The 18,545-nt window shown below is 39.9% G+C and overlaps 2 protein-coding genes across 2 annotated transcripts; one reads left to right on the top strand and one right to left on the bottom strand.

Annotated features, from left to right (window-relative positions):
• Window positions 1-187: 187 nt before the first annotated feature.
• On the top strand, window positions 188-1,449 carry LOC121946281 (C-reactive protein-like). Its single transcript, XM_042490784.2, has 3 exons — window positions 188-242; window positions 699-1,087; window positions 1,228-1,449. Exons 1-3 carry the CDS (start codon window positions 188-190, stop codon window positions 1,447-1,449), a joined length of 666 nt encoding a protein of 221 aa, XP_042346718.2.
• A 282-nt stretch (window positions 1,450-1,731) lies between these two features.
• On the bottom strand, window positions 1,732-16,807 carry LOC121946273 (metalloreductase STEAP4-like). The gene is made up of 9 exons (XM_042490775.2): window positions 14,692-16,807; window positions 14,468-14,575; window positions 13,169-13,239; window positions 12,645-12,729; window positions 9,943-10,221; window positions 9,761-9,855; window positions 9,522-9,675; window positions 9,241-9,411; window positions 1,732-7,128 (listed from the first exon to the last, which is right to left on the bottom strand). Exons 1-9 carry the CDS (start codon window positions 14,908-14,910, stop codon window positions 6,868-6,870), a joined length of 1,443 nt encoding a protein of 480 aa, XP_042346709.2. The 5' UTR covers window positions 14,911-16,807; the 3' UTR covers window positions 1,732-6,867.
• Window positions 16,808-18,545: the final 1,738 nt, after the last annotated feature.

Here is an 18,545-nt window from a genome sequence, read left to right as displayed (position 1 = left end):
ACAATAACAAATGTACAGTACAAAAATATTTTGTACATTATGCAACCCATCAAGCACTTTTAAAAAGCCAGTAAGCAAACACCCAAGAAACATATTTTTGTGGAAAATCTATTGTACTAAGTAGAAAGATGTATGTGGGACTGCATAAAAAAATATTTTGGTGTCTCTTCATTTGTCTTTGTATCAGATGGCATTTTTGCTTCTCCTGGTGATGCTGACAGCATATGCTGCTGATCAACAAGGTAAATATATATATATTCTTTATTAGACAGACAGAAATGTAAAAGGAATTTTGCCATAACCTTACACATGCACATGAATACAGTTTGTTGCAAAATAAATAAATAAATAGAATGAAACAATTACACATTGTGTGTGTGTGTGTGTGTGTGTGTGTGTGTGTGTGTGTGCGTGCGTGCGTGCGTGCGTGCATGTGGCCAAATGGTGAGTGGTGTTCAAATGTGATTACAAGTGTCATTGGTTCATTTGTTCCTAACATTTTGTAAAAAGACTCAGCAAAATATATAATAAATTCAGCAGGTTCAGGGTTTGCTTCCACATATTAAGCACATTTCTCAAACATCTTTATATATTTTAGGGAGTATATGTCTGCAAATACTGAGGCACTGTGTGCTTTATTTGATCATTGTACAACTTACATGAACATAAAGCTTTTTTTTTTTTTTTTCTAACTGTAGATCTGTCTGGTGAAATGTTTACCTTCCTGGAGCGAACTAACACGGCTAATGTGAGACTGACAACATCGGCACAGAATATCAGTGCTGTAACTGCCTGTTTCAGGTCATTTACAGACCTCAAAAAAGCCCACGTGCTTTTCTCTCTGGCCACACCGTCTGCTCCCAATGGTTTCCTACTATTCAAAACCACTGATGGGATTGAACTCATTGTCAAGAATCGAAAGGTCGAATTTGCAGCAGAGGACTACAAGCTGAACATGTGGCTCTCAATTTGTTCTACATGGGACTCTGCATCTGGTGTGGTGCAGCTGTGGTTAGATGGAAAGCCCTCAGTAAGGAAATTCATTGGTGGATCAAACATCTTGAGCTCCATTATTATCCTCGGACAGGTAATTGATAAACATTAGAGTTGAAAGAATTCCAGAAATTTCTGTTGATTGGTGAATTTGAATTACTTACTAAAAAAAATATTGCCCTTGTTTGCACAGCACAGAAATGTTTTTATCACAACTCTATTCAATCACCACAGGAGCAGGATTCATATGGCGGGGGGTTTGCCATTGATCAGTCTTTTGTTGGCATGCTTTCTGATGTCCATATGTGGGACTACGTCCTTTCACCCTGTGAGATCAAGTACTACGTGAATGATCTGAACTTCACCCCAGGGAGTCTGCTCAACTGGAGGGCACTGCACTTCAATACCAACGGAAGAGTGGTGATAGAAAGGAAACAAAAGGCCTGTCTGTTGTAGTCACACTAAGACAAGATCTCAATTAAGTAATATTTTTTTAGTATGATACACTAACATGCTGTAGACTTAAATAGTGGCCTTAAAAAAGTTATGTGTCAGTCTTTGGGAAGTGCAGTGGCTTTATGAAGTTGATTTTTTTTTGAACTGCCATGTTACACAAAATACAATCCTTTTTTCTAATCACAATCTTCTGTTTAACTGTTCATTTGCTATTTGTAATAATGTAACATTTGTGTCACGTCCACCTCTTTTTCCCACCAAACTGACGCGAGGACAACTCGATTCAAGGTTCCAACTCAAACTTTTATTTTATTTTTAGTTGGTTGGTCGTCTTGTTTCATAGGTTGTAAACCTTTAAAGACAGAAAACCAAAATTACCATCCAGCACAGAACCAAAAAGTTGACACATTACCCATTTTCAATTAATTAATCATTTAAGCCTTTTAAATTGAATAAAGAATAATCAAGAAAAAGAGTAGTGTTTTAACATTTAACAGAATATATATGCTATATTTTTACTCTATTTAAGCTCAAAATTAAATATCTTGATAGCTTATTGGACAGAAAATCAAATAAATGCTGCACATTTCAGACGACAAGAAGCAAATAAACATTCTACAGACCATTGGCGTCTTTGGCCTGAATCCAAAGGTGGACTTGGGTCTCCTCTCCTTTGTCTCCTCTTGCTCCTTTCTCCTCTGTGTGTGTGACTGTTGAGCTCCCCCAGTCCTTCCCAGGTGCTCTAAATCAGAGTGCAATCAAGCACCCTCTTGCCTCTCGCTGTTGCACTCTGGGAAGTGTAGTCCCATGTACTGAGACTCAACTCGACAATTTGTAATACATCTTGAGTCAGCTACGTCTGCTGCTTATTGTGTGATTCTCTATTTAGCTCATCAGTGAAAGGCAGAGGTGCCCACAACCTTATGGGTGGCCCCTTATGTTTATGAGGCCCTTTCCAGCTCTGGGTCCCAGAGGTGCTACAAGAGCTCTACTTTGTACATCACATCTGCCTATTTTAGCCTATATGCAATTACAATGTAAACCTTTGACAGCACTGTCACTGTCTTTGGTTGCTGCATCAGTGTCATCAAGGAAATAATTTCCACAGGGGATGGGGTGGAGGCATCGTCCTTAAATTACCATTTTTGTCTGCCTAACTTTTATAATTTCAGGTTGATTTTCATATATTTTGTTTTGAACCCTGAAAATAAATTATAATAATGTAACCAAATTATGAGTAAGGGTGTAGAAAGATTTTTCAATTCAAATGTACACTCAACAAAAAACAGAAACCCAGCACTTTTGTTTTTGCTCCACAAATGGTTTAAGGGACTGTGCCACTGGCATGTTGAGTGAAGGAATGTCACCAAAGCTTCCGAGAAAATTTCCGAGAATTTTTCGGAAACAACATAGGACACAGCTTATGGTAGTGTAAGGAACATTCTGCTAACAGGCAACAGCTCTGGTGAAATTCCTACAGTCAGCATGCCAATGACACACTCCCTCAAACCTGTTACATCTGTGGCATTGTGTTGTCTTATGAAACTGCAAATGCTCATTATTATTGTGCTTGAATAATTTCTGTTACTGAATGACTGTTAAGCCTGATGTTAGTAAAACTGAATAACAAACAACAAAACAAAAACAGATAAAGCAAATATGATATCAGTAAGTGATCAAACATTGTAAATACAACAATTGTGACCTCTTTGAGAAACCCGTGTATTATGAAAAAATGTTCAAAATAATTAATTGTTGCTCTTAAGAATGCCGATTGAAGAAGCCCTCTCACTGGTAGGCATGACGTTGTGTTTTGCGCTGATCTTGTTACTGATGTGTTTACTCACCACATGCTGCTGTCAAGTTTAGAGCAAAGAGGAACTACATACCAAATCTGCAGATTAGGTTCCTTGTCAGCCATAAAGTGGAAGAAATGCATTATTCAGTTCATTGGCAGGATAACCTGCCTTTCCTCATCCCCCCCTTTGCTAGACTAAGTTTCCTGTTCTGAATGAATTGCAGTATTTGCTCAAACTATATGGCCCTAGTGATGCTGCAGGCTATTTGCAAACCTCCTGGGTTCTCCCACAATAAATTAGGCTGCACGATAGGAGCTATAGCAGTAATACTACTCACCTTAAATGCCTCTCTTTTGACATTCCTGCTGAATCAATTAAGCACTATGTGCTGCGTGAGAACTTGGAAAAAGCCCCTTGTGGTATGCTAGCTGCTTACTGATGTAATGGAGGGCAACTTTTACCTCAACAGACTGAGAGATTGAGAGTTTGGGCAAATTGTAAAAGTTCAATTTACAGGACAATGAGAAACACTGTCGCTTGGGATGTCATTTGCCTCCTTGATGTCCTGAGCCACAGAGCATGTGCCCCATGCTGTGCTGAGTTATACAGTCTTAAATGCAATCCTTAAGCATTACAGAGTTCTGATCGGTATGAGAAAGATTTAGTGTTTGGGTAAAGTATTTTATTTAATCTATTTCAGGTAACAATTTTTCTTTGAACCTAGAGAGCTCATAATTCAAGGTTTTCAGAAGTCAAAACAAGCTTAATTCAAAAATCCATCAAACAACGAAATAAACAGAGTTTGGGAAACAGCCTTTTTTGTGTAAAGACATATTCCTTTCAAAACACCGGATTTAAGTTTTAGAACTAAAAAATGTGGACGTTGAATGTCTGCACAACCTTGGATTTCTCTGAGCGAAAACACTATTGAGACAAGACAAAACATCAAGATGCTTGAAAGATAAAGCTGAAAACAATGTTGCTGAGTAATTAAAACTTATCTCTTCAACCTGCGTATGATATGAAATTCATACCATTAAGGAAAAGACATGGGCATTATTAATATTATTTCTTAGATTATTTTCAACTTCACAAAAATAATTTTACAGTACTTAGACAATGAATTTCAAGGGATTTCATGTCAAGGTCATTTTGTTAGAGAAAAGTTCAAGCAGCATGCACATTGAAATGTGATAAAAACTAGGTGCTGGACCAAGCAAAAATAGATATGAAAGAATAATTTAAGTCAGCACACTAGTGCATGATCCCATTAAAATGTAGTCAATTATCTCCACATGTGGGACATTTCGGGCATTAGAACTTCCTCAGACAAAAGATCATTTTGTTACAAAGCAAATGTGCAAAAGCTTAAGCTATATCTATAGTACCATGCAGTTTTTATTTAGGCTATTCTCATGCTCTGTTTGTATGTTTTCCTACAAAAAGCAAAGCACCAAAATTTATATATATCCTCCATAATCATGAGCCAGTAATTTGTTTATAACCCATGTATTTGGGAAGACTGCAATTATATCAGTAATGCACTGACAGGAATAGAAAAGGAAGAGTACCCATCACATTGGAGGTTGGGTTGGTGGATGGGTCACAAAATAACAGACTTTCCCCAAAACTTTTCCCAGGAGACGGGTGTTTGAGTCTTGTGAGTAATTTTAAGGTACATTTCCACCATGTCTATTTTCCTTGAAATTGCCACGGTACCTTTACTTGCCAAAACCTAGCTTCCGTAACTTTACATTGATTACGTTACTTTACGCTAAGCCTGTGATACCTCTCATGGGGAACTAATCCAAAGATCACACAAACCGTTGAATGGTGATACAATGTTTCATCATTTAACATCCGAGTGAATCCTGGGTGAACTTTTCATGCCATCCACACTATGTCTTTACCCACAATTTTTAGCTTTATATTTGTGTCCACACAAAAGTGAGCCTTCACAGCTGGACACACAGAATCTCATTGGGTTTCAGGGTTGCCTATAGGCATTTGAAATTAAACACAAAAGGAGAGCTAGCTTGTTTCACAGCTTTTTTTGTATGTCGCTACATCTTAATTCTTTCCCAGGGCGATCTTGGAATCTCATTTATAGATCAGCACAGGCACAGACACACACACACACACACACACACACACACACACACACACACACACACACACACACACACACACACACGGAGCGGGAAACAGGCTAAAATCAACAGCAGTTCTTTGGTAATAGGAGAACAACACAATGTGAGAGGGTGTAAGGGATTGCAGATTGTGTGTGCAGATAATGCTGTTAGATGCTAGATAACAGGATGCCTCTGACTAAATGTTCTGCTTTAGGCAAAAAAGGCACTGCATATTTCTCTTGTAGCACCAGACTCTGTCATGGTGACAGCTGCTCCATCCTACTCTCCTCCCTCCTCTGCATCTCGATCATCTGATTAGTGTTGTACATACTAAGGCATCTTGTTGTTCCACACCTGCCATTCTACACCACCAGCCATCACTACTGACTTTGCCACCTCTGCTTATCACCTGATCAAGTCACCTGCCTTCCCAGCTGCTTCTTATCTGCTATCAGTGTATATTGAGGGGACTGTCTATGTTAACTTTGTTATACAGCCTACATTCTGCTTTGCCTCCTTGTAAATGCTCTTATTATCTACCTGCGTTAGCCCTCTGTAACCCTGCTTTAGATGTATAAAAGACACCTGATCTTCCTCCTTAGCCCGCTTTTGGCTTCCAAATCTGTGATCATCTATGGTGTCAGCGCTATGTATACATGCATCTATGTGCATGCGTGTGTCGACTCTGCATGTGGTAATATAATTAGTTAACTTTGCTCCCTTTATACTGCGTATGTGCATCCGTAGTGTGTTAGAGTGCACGTTTGCATGCCCTTAAGAGGCAGGCAGGTTTGGGCAGCGAGGTATTTGTGTTAGAAAACAGGGAGATCAATAACATCCTGAAAAGAGAGCAACCTCAGGGATACAATCGCACAACTTGAAGGGAAAGGAGAGGGGGAAGCGGAAACTGTTGCCTATGTTTATCAAAACAATGGATGTCAGCGGGGGATATCAATCTATTTTTCACCACAGTCTGTGAAAACGATACGGCACAAACATGAATTCCCTTTTTTTCTTAGCTCAAAGGAAATAGACATTAAAAACATTTATATCCATGGAGACCTGTCCATTTGGCTGATATAAACTATACTTTTTTGTGTTGTTTGGCTATTGCACAATTGAGAGTAGGCAGTGCAGACTGATCAAAGGACACAGTCACACACACCAACTGAGCATGGACAAAATTATGTTTGGATATGTCGTTTTTTTCCAAAGTATCACTCATTTGACATACCAACCTGAATTCCTAATTTTTGAAAAGTAATAGCTCCTATTTTGCAAAATCAAAACATGGGATACTGTAATTATGGCATAATTTATATAAATATTTTTCACTTCATATTCATCAGAAGGCCTGTTTTACATACTGTTTAAAATATATAGTTATGTACATGCTTTTTTTGTCCACCTGAAAATAATGATTGAATGAAATGATGACAATGACAATGACTGAATTTCAGTAATCAGCAGACCTCAGAGGTCAGAGTTCACAAGTTGGTGGCCTTACCTACCTCCTCCTCTCTTGGCTGGGTCCTCTCCCAGCCTTGTCGAATGCGGGTTAGGCTTCGATCCACGCAGGGGAGGAGGATAAGTGCTTTAAGCACGAGCACCACAGAAGGCACAGTCAGACAGAGCATGTAGCCAGGTGGAGTGTACCATTTGTAGGTAGATGGACGGAGAAATTTGTTCCAGCCGTAGATGTAGCCATGTGTTGTGCATATGAGCAGGGTCAGGTGGCCCAGTTTTGACTAAGAAAAAACATAAAATCACAAAATGGTAATGTTAAAAGAATAGTATAATGTTTTGAGAAGAAATGCTTATTCACTTTCCTGTAAAGAGTTAGATGACAAGGTCGATACCACGCACAGGTCTATAGAGTAAATAAGGGCCAGCAGCCAGTTAGCTTAGGTAAGCACAAGGTAAACAGGTGGACACTGCTAACAAAATCCAACTCCCAGCAACTCCAAGGGCATTTTCATTATTTTTACTGTGCCTGAGTATGATTTCTTTGCTGCTGGCCAGTTTTTATTTTAGTAATGTTCATCCATACCTGAGAAGGCCTACACTTGTGTCATTATATACGTGACATTTTTGTGGAGCTACATGGTGCTGCAGATGGGCACTGCAGAGCTCTCCGCTCTTGCCTTCTGCCAGAACTCCGACCGATATCCGATATTAAATTGAGACTTTTTCATAACCAGTTAAAAATTCCTTGTAGTCGTGTTATATAGCATTCTACTTTCTTGTTTTGGCATAGCTGGTGTTCACAACTGATGCGTATCATCTCAAAGTATACACAAATCATACAACAGACCACCTTTTCAAGTGGATTCAGGCATGGATCAATGAACCAGGCCCGGGTACCGTGCATAGTGTTCAACTAAATAAACAAATTGGACATTGTGATCAAGTGTACTCTGATTTGACCCTGTGGCCCTAATGTGAAAGCCCCTTAAAGCTCTTTATTTAACAAGTTATATCCCAGGACGTTACCACACTCGGCACATAAACTCACCGAAAACCACAATTTATTGTTTTTACACCCTACTTTTTCTATACAGACAAGTGAGATACAACAAATTAATAAATGAGCTTTAGAGGAGTTGGGAGGCAGATTTTGTGACTTTTAGACAGTGCAAAGCAGGCTGTTTTTTTCTGGTTTTCAGTTTTCATGTTAAGCTAAGCTAACAGGCTGCAGGTGGGGTTGGTAGCTTCATGGATGTTAAGCTGCTCATCTAACTCCCTGCAGGGAAAGAAATAAGACATAACATTATTCCTTGTAGAGTTTTACTCCAGAATTAGAGATTCACTGATGCAAGCAAAAACCATATTTTGCATGATAAAAAAATCCAATAAAAAACTGTATTTTGGTTAAATGAAAACTTCCCAACTGAATGTATTTATAGAAACCTTTCACACACTGAACCTTTCAGTGGTATTTTTCTGATAGATGAATGTCTGGATCTTTTCTGTGCTTGTGGAACCCACAAGTGTTACAATAAGCTAAAAATACAAATTGTTTCACAGCCGTTCCAGAGTAATTGGTTTTGTAGCACCAGTGGCCTTTGAGGCTCAGTTATTGTTAATTACTTGGATAATGTGCTTTCATTTACATTTTTAGCATTTGGCTGCTGATGTTCTCATCCACAGTGACTTAGAGTAAACAGCACAATGAGGAAACATTCATATTAATGTAGTGCAGTTATGAATGGTGCCCTTATAATGATAGTCAGGGATCTTATTTAACCCATTTAGAACAGCAAATCCTTCTGCTGTGAGCATTAACATTCAATAATTTACATTCCTCTGGTGACAACCCCTGGGAAAAAATAGTTTATGTAGATTGATACCTGTTAATATATATGCTTTTCATAACTCTTCTCACCAGATCATAAGGATTATTTTGACCTAGACCTGTATCTCTGAGTCTCAGTCCCTACCTGAGGTCTACCTAAGGACCTGACCTTTACACAAATGGACCTGTGACCTGTATTAACAATCTCCTCCCTGAGGATTATACCAGGTATCGTAATTCAATTTAATGAATAACTTAACATTTAAGATCCTGGGCTAAAGTCAGCCAGGCTTTCACTCTGTGCGCGTGTGTTAGGCAGTTAGCTAACTAGACTCCAGGGATATGACTGCCAGTGACATATTGCTTTTACAACACTTTAATAACTTGATGAAAACTTGGAAACTCCAAATATAGATTACAGCAGCCCTTAAAGACGTTTTTTTACTGATAGTGAGCACATGACTGATATTGTCTGTAGGCCTAAAGGTGAACTCAACACACACCCACACTCTAACTCTCTAACACATGCACATAAAGGACTGTACATTTCCAACTGCGCTCTGACCTGAATGAAGTTGAACTCTCTCCAGCTGAGAGAGCCTCCCACAGAGGGCAGTGATGTTAATCCTAGCAGGACATAAAGAAAGAAGCCAAGGATTCCCAGCACATAAAATGAGTCTTGTCCCCATGCCTCTGTGTTATCAAAGTAGAATGGGGTGGTTTTATTGTTCTTCATCTAAGAGAAACAAAGAAAGAGACAGTACTGTACGTATGGTTAGCTTTTTGTCATAATTTTCTACATGCATGACGTAAAAACACTGCAAGATTTAAACCAGTCTGCAATACCTCATCCACCACAGTCGAGATTAGTTTGTGTCTGACAGCATAGCGAGTAGGAGTGACAAATGTATAGATGGCATGGAGAAAAGCATAGCCCAGTGCAATCAAACCTATCTGCTTCCTGCACAGCATCCAGCGGTCCAGCCAATCAGGGAAGCGCCTGGAAAATGCAAACTTGAGCTTAAAAAATGATACACTTTTACAACAAATTGCACAAGTACAGGACGTTTTTTTTAATGTCTGACCTGTACTTAGTTCCTCTGTAGAGCTGAAAGAAGGCAGCTATGACACCAGGTAGGTAACACAGAGACAACATGATGAGAGACACAATGGGAAACACCTAAAAAGCAGGGGATAAACACAGAATCCTTTAAAGGGAACACAAAAGACCATCTGGATACTAAACCGGAGGGGGACATATCTCTACCTTGTTTCCCAGGGTCAACGCGATTCTGTAGGAGATATCATTCCGCTGTTCAACGTATGCGTAGATGACATCTCTAATGAGGAGATAGAAGAAGAAGAAGGCAGTGAGGCCGGCAGCCACACACAGGGGCAGCCTCCACTCTGGAAACAGTCGCAGGGGGAAGTCCTCCAGCTCTCTGGCTGCAGACAGAGACCCTTTATCCAGAACAGTGAGGCCCAGCTTTGTGGCCATCTCTGCTACTGCCTGCTTTGCTTCTGCACTGCTCCCACACAGGTACACCTGAAGCATGGAAGAGTGGGTTATTTTTAAAAAGGGGCTGCAGTATAGCCATGGGTTGAGTCAATAATAAGGGTGGTGGTGTTCTATATTTCTGTTACCATCAAAAAATACCATGAATAGACCAAAAAGCAACAAGGTAGTCCGTTTCTCATCAGTCTCCAAATTTTTTACAGTGTCTGTGTCTCTGAGCCCAAAGCTGGTCACAATGTATATTTTTTAAAAGGCTACATCATTTCTTTGAAAGCAGGGCACTGTATTTTTTAGCAAACATTTCCAAACAAAACAAACAATCATGTGTTTCAAAACTATTTCCACTGATTTGGTGCAAAAGTGAGTATTTTATGACACTGACTTAAATAATACAGTGCCCATATTTATTGCAATGAAGGAACATGTCACCCAGTTAATAGTTTTTGGACAAAAATGGAGAGCTATGGCACATAGGTATAAGCTATCTCAGGTTTTGGCTACACAAATTATGATTGCTACTAGGTTAAACTCATTGCAGTTTTTTCATGGCATTTGGGAAAAAAGCCAATATTGTCAGCCTTGTCTTTAATGTTAGTAGAATTTATGCAGAGTTTATAGGCAGTGGTACAGGGTTTTGATATTGGAAGCACTGCGGTTTCTGTTTTTAGTTACATAGAATTAGGCAATATTTGAGTGGGATTTGGTTGACTATGGATAAACTGTCCATGTGGAAAGCAAATGAGGCAAAATGCATTGGCCAAATTCTAAATTTTCGCTTGACATGACAGCTCCAAAAAGTGAAGACGAACATCTCGTGTATATCTCATATATTGTGTCCAGCTACTGAAATATTGGCCCTTGCCCTCAGAGGTTTTACTATCATGACACAATAGGCAATGGGTTCTATGATTACCAGTGTCATAATTTATCACTAGTGATAAAGTTGCTAATAACACAGTGTAGGTGAATACTTGTTCAGTTGTTGGGAAATAATGCTTTCAAAATCTCCAAATGGATGTTTTTCTTCAAAAATGCCTCAGAGTAAGAATAAAATTAGAAATATTTTCCTTTTGCTGCATTCTGCTCAGCTTTTGTTTTTCAGTTGCTAATAATTACTCTGTGATTATTGTTAGATGACTCACCAGGCCTGTTTGGAATATATAGCGCATGACTGCTCCAAGTACACCTTCAGTGTCTGTCTACAGAATAACACTTGTTCTGTTGATCTCCACTCTGCTGTCTTAGTAATCTTGAGATGAAACCCCTGGAAGTGTGTGCCTATGTAAAGACACAGGCTAACTATATACTGTTCAGTATGTAATCCCATTTCTAGATCTTCTCTATGCTGAAGGTTATTACCACACTCACAGCTCTGTGATAAGACGATTAAGTTGTTTGTAAAAGGGGGTAAAAAATGAATCATACAAAGAGAGAGAGAAGCAAGTGAGCACTAGAGAGAGAGAGCGTGCATTTTGACAGGCATATAGTGGAGTCAGTGGGATTGAGCAGTTTTCCCCCAGGTGTGTGTATAAGTGGACTGGGCAGCCAGCCATGTCTCCCTACATTACTGCACCAGTAACAGCAGGGGACGGCCGACAGACTAAATCTCCATCTGAATGTAAATGTGACAGAGCCACAGCCCCGCTGTGGATCTAATCAAATTGCCAGCCGAGGAATAGCACACACTTACAAACATGTGCGTGTGGATATATACTGTACCTACACATGCACTGATAAAGACACACACATCCAAACACTCCTGCTCTCTCACAGCTACCTGTTTTCAAAGAAAATAGAGCAATGCAGTGGTATCTGTGTGTGTGTGTGTGTGTGTGTGTGTGTGTGTGTGTGTGTGTGTGTGTGTGTGTGTGTGTGTATGTGTGTGTGTGTATGGGAGGTGTTGTTTGTGTTGAAGAGGATTCGAGGCAGATTCAGGTTTGGTCTCCAGAGGTTCCACCATGTTTTTGTTTCTCTTTGTAGCTGCGAAACGAAAGCTGCAATAAACAGTGGTCTTTCAACTTTGTAACATCATTAAGCATCTTTGTTTGTTTGTGTGTTTATACAAGCACTGTCCTCGTTTTCTCGTGCATTGTTATGGAGAGACGGCAAAATCAATCATCTTGCAACAGCACAAATGAAATCAATTCCCTTCCTAGATTTTACGTGCTGTATGGCAAAGCATTCATATCCTATTATTAACAAGTCTGAGAGCCACTTATCCCATTGTACTCCAGAAAATGTTGAAGGCTGTTATTGTTGCATGGTTTGAAGTCAAATATGTCTCATCACGGAAAGCTCAAGTTGGTAATCTCCCCTCCTGTTTCTGCTCTGTCTTTGTATCTTTACTCCAGTCAACCAAAGCCCTCCTTAAGGCCCGGAAGCTTCCTGGCTCTGTTTCTTCTTGATCCCACTGACATCTTTTAACAGAATCCTTACTTCCACTACTCTCTCACCTGTTTTCCTGCCAGTAGTCCATTCTGCAGGGCCCAGGCAGACAGCGTGTTAAGGCCTTTCACCACAGCAGCTCCAGGGACCAGTCTGAGGAACACACAGAAAGGACTTAAGTTGCTATTGTTTCTTTCGACAAATACACAGACAGGGAAGGAAGGGCCTCAAAATGGGGAGAATCAATGTTTCCACTTCAACTGAATAGAAACACAGCAGGCTGTCCTGCCAAGGGAGCTACAACCCCGCAATTTTTTTTTTTCATTTCTTTTGGATTCAGTTGAGAGTTTTGATGTCTCATGCTCTAAGTGGTTTTTAGGAGCACTTTCCCAAAAAGACAGCCAGCATTGGAAAAAAAAAGTGGTACCTACTGTTTCAAAAATGATTGTTGACAATAAACCCAAATTTGAAAAGTTAGCTCAATTTTTTGAGATCATGACTGGAATAAAACATTACATTCACAAGGATGGAGGCATTTACATATACAGCGTATTTATGAATGAGGCATCTTGTGTTAGCAGGAGTCTGTTACCTCTGCAGGTAGGCGGCATTGGCCTCTGGGTACATGTCTTTTTTCAGGTTGTTACTGAGGTCCACCAGCACCTTGTAATCAACCCATCGAGTGGAGGAAACAAAAGAAAAAAGGTGTTCAATCAATTCAATTAAGTCGTATCTTGTCTCATATTCATTTACAATAAAAGGAGAGTGTTGAGTTTATCAGAAATCAGTAAAGTAAAAATTCTGATTATGCACACTGACCGGAGTAATGCTTTACAAACTAAGGTGTTACTGTAATCACATTACTTTTTGTAACACAGTAAATACTGTTTCAATGTCACAAATATAAATAATATTGAATATATATAATATAAATACAGTCATTTTTTTATGTTTGATGCTGATTTGATTTTCATTTTCTAAAACTTTATTATTTTTTCTTTAATTGGCTTTTTTTTTTTTTTGGTTGGCTGTGGCTCAGGAGGTAGAGCAGGTTATTTACTAACTGGCAGTTCGATCCTCGGCTCCTCCGGTCCACATGTTGTAGTATCCTTGAGAAAGGCATGGAATCATATTTTGCTCGCCGAAGGCTGTGAGGTCTGTGTATGAGTGCAGGTGAATGTTTTAAAATTGAGTGGCAGATGGCACCTTGAATGGTAGCCTTGGCCACAAGTGTATGAATCTGTGAACAGCTGAATGTGACATGTAGAGTGAAAGCTTTTTGAGTGGTCGAAAGACTGGAAAGGTGCTATATGACGCAAGTCCATTTACCATTGTTCTTGTCCAAAAGTCATTTGTGTATTTCACTAACAATATAGTATTCTAATATGTGTATTATACTACACTGGTGATGTATGTTTTGTGATGTTACATCAGGAAAGTAGCAAGCATACTTATTTTAAGCCAAGCTATCATGATTTATTATTATTATTATTTTTTTTTTTGTCGCCTCAACCTATGGAAGTGAATGTGATCACTGACGTACATATTAGTTACTATTTTTGTGCCCCCAGTTCATCACTGTAGTTGTTACAGAGAAAGCATTATTATTACTCCATGATAACCTTTCACTTACTTACATTCTGTAACTTCTTTCCACAAGCAGGCATTATAATAGTAACTGATATGTACATAATAACGCAGTGCTGGTTAACAATTGATGCCAAGTTCACTGGGAGCAATATGGTGATCATCAATATGTAGATTCACAGATGTAGGGGAAGTATATTAAGTGAGCTAATTTATTTGGAAATTACTTGCTATTTTGTCCCCTATGAATGCTAGGGATTTTTGTGCTAATTGTTACAGATTCTAACATCAAAACTTGACTCACCTTTCCTGCAAGATGAGGCGCCATTGTCTCTAGGAATTCATAGTGTTCTCTGTGAATACAAATAAAGATAAGACTGGCTGATTGGGCCGCCGCTGCATGGTCCATCACCTGTAAAGAAACACATCAAGTCAAGACATTACATGAACATGTTTGAGCTGCATACACACTCACCTTTTTGTATATTTTGACAGACTGACAGTGCTGTGTTGTGCCATGTGTCGTACCTGAGCTCCCTGAGGTAAGGGGCCACAGCTGTGAGGTCTGCGGCTGCCGTACACCACCCTGTAGCCAGACTGGAGCAGACGCTGGCCCAGAGAGCGCCCTAAGTCCCCGGTCCCGAAGATACACAGCATCTCAGGGACAGAGGCAGCTGTCGAGCCCAGAGGATACAACGACACACTCTCCAGCTTCATCATCTCTGGCATGCCGTTCGCCCCAGTCATGTTGACACTCTGAGTGTGTATGGTCAGTGTTATCTGCTGTGTAGTTATATTGCTGTGGAATCTGACTTGTACTTTGCCTCCACCTCTTTGAATGTGCGCTACAACATAAGATTCTGCCCCCCTGTAAGAGTAGGTGTCTGTTTTTTTGTGTAGGAGGTCAGGGTGTATTTATTTGTTTATTTGTTTACTAAGCTTGCTATCAGCATCTAAAATCACATGTACGGGAACGTGTGAGCGTGCATTAAGCCATATGATTCTGTATTTGTCACAGTGAGTCATCATCACTACACCACACATCTTTTTTATTACTGCTTGGGCATTCCAGAGATTGATTGATAAGGTAGGACTTTAAACTATAAATCACTTGTATGGGAGCCATCTGTGGTCTGTGGATGTTACTACAACCTCAGATTCACGTTTCAACATTTTATCACTTCTTAGAAACACAGGCTGCTTAAAAGCCATATCTAGTTCAGCCAGAATTTGACTTTCACATTTGACAGAAAAAAATCTTATTCTGCTGCTTTCCAGGGCTGCCTTATTCTATTTCTTCTGTTTCCACACCAGACATAGTGCCATGTGGGAGATCCTGGCCCACAGATTCATTATCATTTCAAAACCCACTGTTCCAACCAAACGACTGGGAAGAGAATTTGTGCAAATTTAGTGTTCATGTCCCCATGGCTAAAACATCTGCAAAGTTGTGACACGAACAGACTCAACCGAGCAGAAATGAAGCTTGGCACATATGTAAGTGTTTTGTGTGTAGATGCTTTACTTTGTATGACTGCACGGCTTTTGCTTGCAAGTGTTCATGCGTGTGTGTGTGCGTGTGTGTGTGTGTGTGTGTGTGTGTGTGTGTGTGTGCTGAAATGGGTCAGGATGATCAGAGCTGAATAGAGTCTCAGCTGTGATCTGCAGCACCTGGGGAGTTGGCTCTGCAGACGGGGTGACTACCTGGCTGTAGAGATGACACACAGCATCACATCAACTTTACTGACTATTTGCACAAAAATACGCTCCTCACCATAAAAGCAGCCTCATTGAAATCACAATGTGCATATAGATAGCCGGCGATATTTATGGCAGACAAGCGGCGCGTTACCCCAGGAGCTTTTACAGTCAAGTCCATAACTAAAGCATTAATGTCTACCTTGGGGGATATCGCAGCAAAATGAGAAATCATTTTATGCCTAACCTTTAAGGCATCCATTCACTTGTAGCGCTGTTAGAATAGACCTGATAGCAGATCCACTCCGATGACTCATTTACTCACTCTGCCTCCGGGACATCTCTCTTTTCTTCTCCTCTTTCTTCTCCCTCTCTGCCTAGAAGTCACACTCTCTCCTACAGTGCCTGCCTTTTATTTCTTTGTTTGCTCTCTACACTCTCACTCCATCCCTAGTGCTCCCTCACCTCTCTTTTCCAATCTGTCTCTAAATTAACAACTATTGAATTCATTGAGTCAATTCAAGTGAAGCTGGCTGTAATGATTTCCACCGTCTGCCTGTTGAACAGAACAGGGTAAACGAAAAGAATGCCTCTTCAGTTTAAAGGTTAGCAATTTTCCCTCTCCTTCACACACAGAAACACATGTGAAGACACAGGTTGAACACTTAATGACACTTTTCCTTCCCTAGAGGCTTTATTCCCTGAGAATTCAGTTGTGCTTGATGTGGCGACACCTGTGGTTATTGGTATTAACAAGGGAGTTTTCATAATACAGGTTCCACAGTGACATGAAATGACACACGTGTCAACCACTGGGGGCAGCGACACACCTTGAGAGGCTCATTTGTTAAAAGATGCACTTCAGTGCACCAAAACAAACTACTGGCTGGCAGGATTCATTCCTCACATCATTGAAACTGAAGAAGACAACAGAGGACAGTCAACAATGTCCTCTTACACCAGCTTTTGTTTTCTGCATTACATCCAGTAGGTGGATGTATCTCTTGCTGTAAATTTCCTCATAAGTCAGTATGCAGTTCAAATTCCATACTGACTTAGCCATTGTTGTGACATAAGTATGTGAAAAATGTGATGTACGTGACATAATGGATATTAGTTAAGTAGATACATACTTAAATAAGTCAGCATTGACTTTTGGTTTCACACTAGACAGAAATAGTGGTCTCCAATAGTGGTCACTGTCTAACAATAATTAAGTATGGGTCGTAATAAGCTGCTTTCACAGATGACCTCTTTGGTGAGGCTAGGTTAACTAGTACATATCAACCCTAAATGTGGTCATAATCTGAATTTAACAAACTTTGACTGGCGGAGCTTGTTGAGGGTGGTGCACTGCAAAACAGTATTGCTTGATTCAGAAGAAAACATTTACCAGTTTTCCCCTGTTTGACAAGTCCATTTGCTTAATCAGCTAGTATATAGCCCAAAATTAGTCCAAAAACATACTCATGCACACAAACACACACACACACACACACACATACACATACACACACACGCACACACACACACACACACACACTTAAGTCCTTGAAGGCTTTAAGTCCGGAGAGGATTTGAAAGCATGTCAGTGTTTTGTGCTAATCCAAAAACATCTTGCGACATTTAACAGCAATGCGCTCTGGGACATGTTTACATCAAATACATGCTGAACCGCCACTATATAAATGTCAGGATGGAGTTGCAGATTGCAGCACACGTGAAAAACTGAGCTCAATTTTTTGTCAGTGTTGTGTTGGAATAGCATGCAGTGCATTACTGAAAAGAACATGCTATGTTGCAATAGTGACCACTAAATATTTATTATGTAAGTTTAACAGACAAAAAAAAATCTAATTTGCAACTCTCACTGAGAAACAGCACTGCATGCACCGCAAACCAGAATGAACTGCTGCGGTGCTGAGGTTCAATTCCTAAGGGGGAATTATTTGGAAGTTTCCAGCTGTTTCCAGCTGTCAGAAGGCACACAGAATGATATGAGGCACAGTTACTAAAGACAGCTTAGAGGAACAGCAAGCTTATTGTATGGACTTCTATGCTGCTATACAATGGACAAGGAAAAGCCTGCTGGATAGATGAGTTCTGAGGGATTTCTGTTATATCATGGCTACTACTGTGATGCATTAGGTATGAGGTTCAGATTGAGGTTCTGACTGAGCTCAGGGTTTGAGGTTGTTGAAAAAGCAGACAGAGAGAAAGGTAGGAAGGCACAGAGAAAGATACTGTATATACAATAAGACATGAAGACAGAAACAGAGAGAATAGCAGAGAGAGTGGGACACAGAAAGAGACAAAGGGAGAGATGCAACTTAGGAAAGCTGAAATTGTGCCTCAGTAGAACAAAGAAGCTTGTTAGAACCAGAGTTTCCCACAAGTATTCCCAGAAATATTCTATAAATATTCCATTACCAGCTTTCCAGACAGACACGCCTGGGATGTTCATTATGAAACACTTAGAATAGGTTTAAGGAGAATCAGAAACAGTTTGGATGAAAGTGTAACCTATTTCTGCAGTTGTTTGTCTTTGATGAAATTGCTGCATTAGGGCTGATGAGAAACATTTACGGTCTCTGCACCTATGTGGTGCATCCTGTGTGTGCACATGCATTTCTCAATGTTTTGGGATTTGTTGCATTTTTTTGTGTTTTTGTCTGTTTCTGCTT

This window comes from Plectropomus leopardus, chromosome 11 (assembly GCF_026936395.1).
Source record: "Plectropomus leopardus strain MGB_pleo_1.0 chromosome 11, ASM2693639v1, whole genome shotgun sequence".
Taxonomy (NCBI): domain Eukaryota; kingdom Metazoa; phylum Chordata; class Actinopteri; order Perciformes; family Serranidae; genus Plectropomus; species Plectropomus leopardus.
Note: the sequence above shows the minus strand (reverse complement) of the source record. Positions and strands in the feature narration are given on the sequence as shown.